Here is a 5,818-nt window from a genome sequence, read left to right as displayed (position 1 = left end):
GCGAGCGGCCACTGCACTCCACTCTGGGCGACAGAGTGAGACTCCAACTCAAAAAAAAAAAAAAGAAAGAAATTCAATGACTTGCATAATGACAAACTCTGAACAAGTTGGAAATGCTTTCAATTTTAATGTAATTTTATTAATATCAATACGTTACAAAGTTAAATAAAATTTGGCAAATATCAAATATTTAGGTATCAAAGACATTTTACCATAAATACAAGATTTTTGAAACAGCAATGCATATGTTTCAGCTTTATACATCTTTAAGAAAGCAGTGATCTGGAATGTCTATCAATATAATTGTTTTAATTTAAGAGTCTTTCAAAAGCGAAATAGTTTTTTTAAAAAATCTCTAGTTACTCAAGGAATTTTCTGGAGTTATATTTGTTTTCTTGATGAAAACAATGCAGTCTTAGTTCTTTGGAGCTTTTTTCTTTTAAGGTGGAGAAGACTGTCCAATACAGCCATCTGTCAGTCATCTTTCTTAGCTCAGTGATGTCTCAACAGGCCAAGGAGTCTACATCCCTGTCCTGATTTCTTGCCGGTTTTGCAACTGCCTTGGAAGTCACGTTGCTAGGAAGGTATCCAGTAGCCAAAGCGGCGTTTGCAGCCACTTTATTTGTACTTTTCACGATGTTTATTAGCATAAAAGCCTGTAATCATATAGTTGAGTACTATTCACATAAAGAGGTTAGTTCTTGAGTAGCAACACACGAAGAGGTTAGTGCTTGTTATTCACTGACATAAGACTGTTCTTCCAGTTGCACCTTCTGCTGGGCACCTCACAATTGCCCTAATCTCTAAGGGTGCATAATTATCCTGGCAATAACATTTTTGCTATTAACCAAAGAACTGGAAGCATGAACTAAGTCATCACAGGATGAGAAAAGCGTGAAGCAAGGTGCCTGCTGCTCACACTAGTCGAACCATCTGATACAACAAAGATGAGGGGATGTTAGGGCATGAGAAGGAATCAACCACAAGAGCGCTGAAGTTCTATGGTTTCATAAGGCACAGAGTACTTATCGCAAGACACCAACTGCAAATCAGTTTCTAAGAAAAGTGGCATCATTAGCCTGTTATTGTCTATTATGGTGTGTGACATCTGTGTAGAAATCATGATAAAGACAAATATAATGATGTTGAGCTTGCCTTCTAATGGAAATAAAAATCATCCTACAAGCCAAAGTCAAAGGAGGCTGAGGAGATCATTGCAAACAGGAAACAAGATCTGGGAGCTCAAGTTTTCTAATTCAGACCAACATTCTCATTTTAAAAAAGGTATAGGCTCAATTATCTGACTCGCTAGTAGTTTACATAGTTAACGTATGTCATTATGACTCTTCTAGAGTTAGTTAGACATTGATAGTCTCCTAATGTTTTTAAACCATTCATTTTACAAATGCTCATTTTTTTTTTGGTGACAGTATGACTGCCCATATCACAAGTGACATCAATAATAATGGTAATAGCAGCACATGCTTTTGAAAGGTAATCTCCCACTTTAAATTTTGATATTACAGTTTATTCTGGGTGACATACGTTTTCAACAACAAAAAAGTGAACTACTAGATTGAAGAAACTGCAAAATTGGTCACAAATGTTATTTATACCTGTTAACAACTGAATGAAGAATCTGTCAGTTTACTTTTTATTAGTGGCAAAATGATACCATTTATCTACAGCACCCAAAGAATGAATCACATTTTTTATATTCCAAATTTCAGGGGATGTAAGATAATAATCCCACAGTTATTGAGAATAATGAAATAATATGAGTTTTAAAAATTACAACAGCAGTCATTTCAGTGCAAGTGTATAGATTCAAAATCCAGATCAAATATGTTTTAAATTAAACTATGCTTCTTTTGTAAACTTGCTGAAAATGACTGCTGTGGAGACTTGGATAATTCAAAGAAATCAAGGAAACTTTACAATGCCAAATTACTTTCTCTAAGAATATAAAATCTAGTACCTATTTAATAAAATACTTAAAATTTTTTCTTGCTTCCTTTATTTTTCCTTTCTCTACTAAATAGTTGAATGAGGGAATAACCAGTGTTTTGGTAAATAAATCCGTACTTTGCAAGCATATATGAGAAAAAGGGGGGGGGAAATAAAAAGATAATTAAGATGTTATTTTGTTCTCTGGTATCTGTCAACTTTTAATTTTTATAATTCAGTTCCACTTATAATTCCATTTATAATTCAATTGTGGGTGAATTCTTAAATTGAAAAAAAATGAAATCAAGATAAAAGCAAGAACTTTGTTTTTTCATAAATATCCAAACTGGAGAAAAAATTTCTGCCGCTAGTGGAATTATAGTTGGAAAATCTATCTAAGAAAGGCAATTAAGTTCTGGCCCTCCAAAACTGAAGGTAAGCGCCTTTGCTATTGACATATAGTAAAATTCTCTCATCACAATTTCTATTTTCTCCACAATTTTCACTCTTCCTCAGTCCTATTCATCTCTCACTGAGCCCCTATTGTCAAACATTAGAAAGCTTCCCCCAATTTACACTCTCCTTCTGCAGGGATTTCTATATTTCGTACTGCTCTTCCCTCATCAGCTCCAGAAGTGAGTTAATCAAGGGCTGGAAAAAGAAAGCCAGCCTCTGAGAAGCCCAGGGAAAGGAGTGTGTCTTCAGGAGTCATCAAACCCAAGGAGAAGAAAAGGGAGCTCCAGGAGAACTCCAGCATCATTTCAGCCAGTGGGGCACTATTATTACCTACTTTCATAGTAAAAGCAGTAGTGGCAGATGCCAGTCAGACTGAAATAGTTCTGGAGCTTCCTGGAATCAACTTAATTGAGTGAAGAGAACCCAACTCTCTCGCAGCTGCTATAACCGTCCATTCTAGTTTCCTTTACCAAATCTCACTTTTTAAGAAGAAAAGCTTCAAAAAGTAAAAATTAGTTGTGAAGATTGTTCTGGCAGTAGAAGAGCTACTTTCTTTCATTTTGTTTTTTCCCTAATTTGCAAAATTTTACTTCAATCCCCAGGAAAGTATAAAAGATGATTTGATTGTACTGAGACAATATGCTATACTTTTCCTCTATTTATAAATCTTTGTATGATTCATCTTAAGGAAATATATGTCTGTCTATATGTATACAGACTCACACATACACTTCCTTTGTTTTTTTATCTGTTAGTTCATGTAAAACATGAACAAAATATAATATTCTTTGAAAGCATATGCCAAGAAGGTGGTAAAAACTGTTATTTATATTCTGCACGTTCCAAAACACCATATTGCAAATCTTCACAAAACATTCTGGGCTATGTCTATACAACTTAAGCAAAGTGAACAGATACATACTATTTAGTGGATTTGGGTCTGTTCTAAGTATAAAACAGAATTTTCTCTTGCTTCAAAGATACATGCATAGAGGTTGGCCTAGCCCCAGATGCTTGAAGAGCTAACATTAATTTTCAGTTTGGTGTTAGGTTGACCAAAACCTGAAGAGGCAGAGCTTGTTTTCCAGAGAAATCTCAATACACTCTTGGGTTTGCTTGTTTTTTAATATTAATAATTGTGTAAGCAGCTGGCTCTAAAACTCTATGCAGCTATTGAATTCTTAGGTTACTTAGATGATAAAAAGTCCCATGGATGCTATTTTTTGAGAGAAAAAGTAGCGCTCCTCTAATAGTTTAGTGAAGTTCTCTAAAGGCAAGGCTTTCTGAGTATTTAGACAGATCAAGAAGTATTCATGGTCAAAACCAGGACCTCCTTATAGAAGCTAGCTTGAGCATGTACAAGGTGGAACAAGTTCAAAAAGCTTCTGTCATCTTCGTCATGGTCTCCTATATGCCAGAGACAGGAATAGACATTTGGGAAAAGAAAATGATAGTTAAAAATTTAAATACATAATTTATTTGAAACACAGATGTTCTAATTTTCCCTAATAATGTCTAAACAGAAGAACTTCTGCTAGTGACCTTACGTTATGTTAATTGTTACAATCATGGAATTACATAAGAAAACTGGGTTAGAAGTCAGAAGAAAAGGATGCTCATCCGTGCCTTACTGCTTCTAACCTTATGATCTTGGGCAAGTCAGATAATTTCTCTAAGCCTTGGTCTTCTCATTCTTAAAATAGGGAAGTTATCATGTTGGTTACTTAATAAAACTGTAAAATAATATTTGTTGAAACTATACAAATATATAAGATAGTATTATGATGACTATGATAGTTGGTAAGTAAGTTAAATATTTTGGCTGTGCAAAATTGAAAGAGGCTTAAATGTATCTCAAGGAAAACAAACAAAAAATGTCTGCTCCTTCTATTGCTTGGACACGAAAGTGTACACAGAACTACTCTGTCTTAAGCAGAGACTAGAAACATTTTACTGACACCTATGAACCAAAAACATTCCTACTCACCAGACATAATTGATTGCAGCATTTCCATTATAACATACGCAAATGTATTTGCCACACTTTGCAGGAAGTTATTTCTTTCCACTGGAGTGTTAAAGACTTTACAGACTTTTTGCATCATTTTGACTGCCCAATTCATGCAGTATAGCTCTTTCTCACACACCTGATTTAGACATACAAAGCACTGTAACCCTTCATCTGAAGAAAGTGAAAGCATTTGAAAATAGTATTGAACAATGATGGTTTATGATTTTATGCCATTTATTATACTTCACAACCATATTGAGTCTCTAAATAGAAATGCTTTTATATTTAATGCTTTCAAATGGTACAATTTTAGTGGAAAAAAGTGCAAAGTAAATAAAAGCCTGGGCCAGGCGTGGTGGCTCATGCCTATAATCCCGGCACTTTGGGAAGCCAAGGTAAGAGGACTGCCTGAGCCCATGTATTCGAGACCAGCTTGGGCAACTTGGCGAGACCTCATCTCTACAAAAAATTAGCCAGACGTGGTGACATGCACCTGTAGTTCCAGCTACTTGGAAGGCTGACTTGGAAGGATCACCTGAGCCCTGCAAGATCAAGGCTGCGGTGGCCGTGAGCATGCCACTGTACTCCAACCTGGGCTAGAGAGTGAGACTCCGACTCAAAAAAAAAAGCCTGGATTAAAATCATCATAGAATATTTTGTATTAATGCAGGAGCTAATGTTGAAATAGATATTGGACATCTAAGAAATAAGACTACTTCTCATTCACTCATGTGATAAATATGTACTGAGCTGGAGATGCAATGACAGGTCATAATGTCATGGCTCTATTTTCAAGGAGTCCAATGAGGGTGACAGACAAATGGGCAATTTCAAGAGGTAAGATAACTCTAGGTATTACCAACTTTCCCTCTTGAGAGTTTGGGACTATTTGTTTTTCCATAAAGGATAAATAATTGACAGGGCACGGTGGCTCATGCCTATAATCCTGGCACTTTGGGAGGTGAAGGTGAGAGGATTGCCTCAGCCCAGGGATTTGAGACCAGCCTGGGCAACTTGGCGAGATTTAATCTCTACAATAAATTAAAAAATTAGCCAGGATGGTGGTGTGTGCCTGTGGTTCCACCTACTTCAGGCTGAGGCAGAAGAATCATCTGAGCCCAGCAGGTAGAGGCTGCAATGACTGTGAGCGTGCCATTGCACTCCAACCTGGGTGACAGAGTGAGACCCTGACTAAAAAAAAAAGACAAATATTTAAAGTAGAGATGACATGTTCTTAGATAAAAGTGACTGAAAGGTAAAATGTTTACTTACTAACATTCTTTTTTTTTTTTTGAGTTGGAGTCTCACTCTGTCACCCAGGCTGGAGTGCAGTGGCCATTCCTGGCCACTGCAGCCGAGACCTGCTGGGCTCCGGCGATCCTTCCGCCTCAGCCTTCCAACTGC

At 36.5% G+C, this 5,818-nt stretch overlaps 1 protein-coding gene across 1 annotated transcript in view; it reads right to left on the bottom strand.

Moving 5' to 3' along the window:
- Window positions 1-3,703: 3,703 nt before the first annotated feature.
- FBXO47 (F-box protein 47) overlaps window positions 3,704-5,818 on the bottom strand; it is a 28,707-nt gene continuing 26,592 nt past the window's right edge. The window contains exons 9-10 of the mRNA XM_008066815.2: window positions 4,391-4,550; window positions 3,704-3,810 (exon numbers count right to left, since the gene is read on the bottom strand). Coding sequence (XP_008065006.1) covers window positions 3,704-3,810; window positions 4,391-4,550 — 267 coding nt within the window. The remainder of the gene's footprint in view (window positions 3,811-4,390; window positions 4,551-5,818) is intronic.

This window comes from Carlito syrichta, unplaced genomic scaffold, assembly GCF_000164805.1.
Source record: "Carlito syrichta isolate Samal-C Ts95f unplaced genomic scaffold, Tarsius_syrichta-2.0.1 Scaffold309114, whole genome shotgun sequence".
Lineage (NCBI taxonomy): Eukaryota > Metazoa > Chordata > Mammalia > Primates > Tarsiidae > Carlito > Carlito syrichta.
Note: the sequence above shows the minus strand (reverse complement) of the source record. Positions and strands in the feature narration are given on the sequence as shown.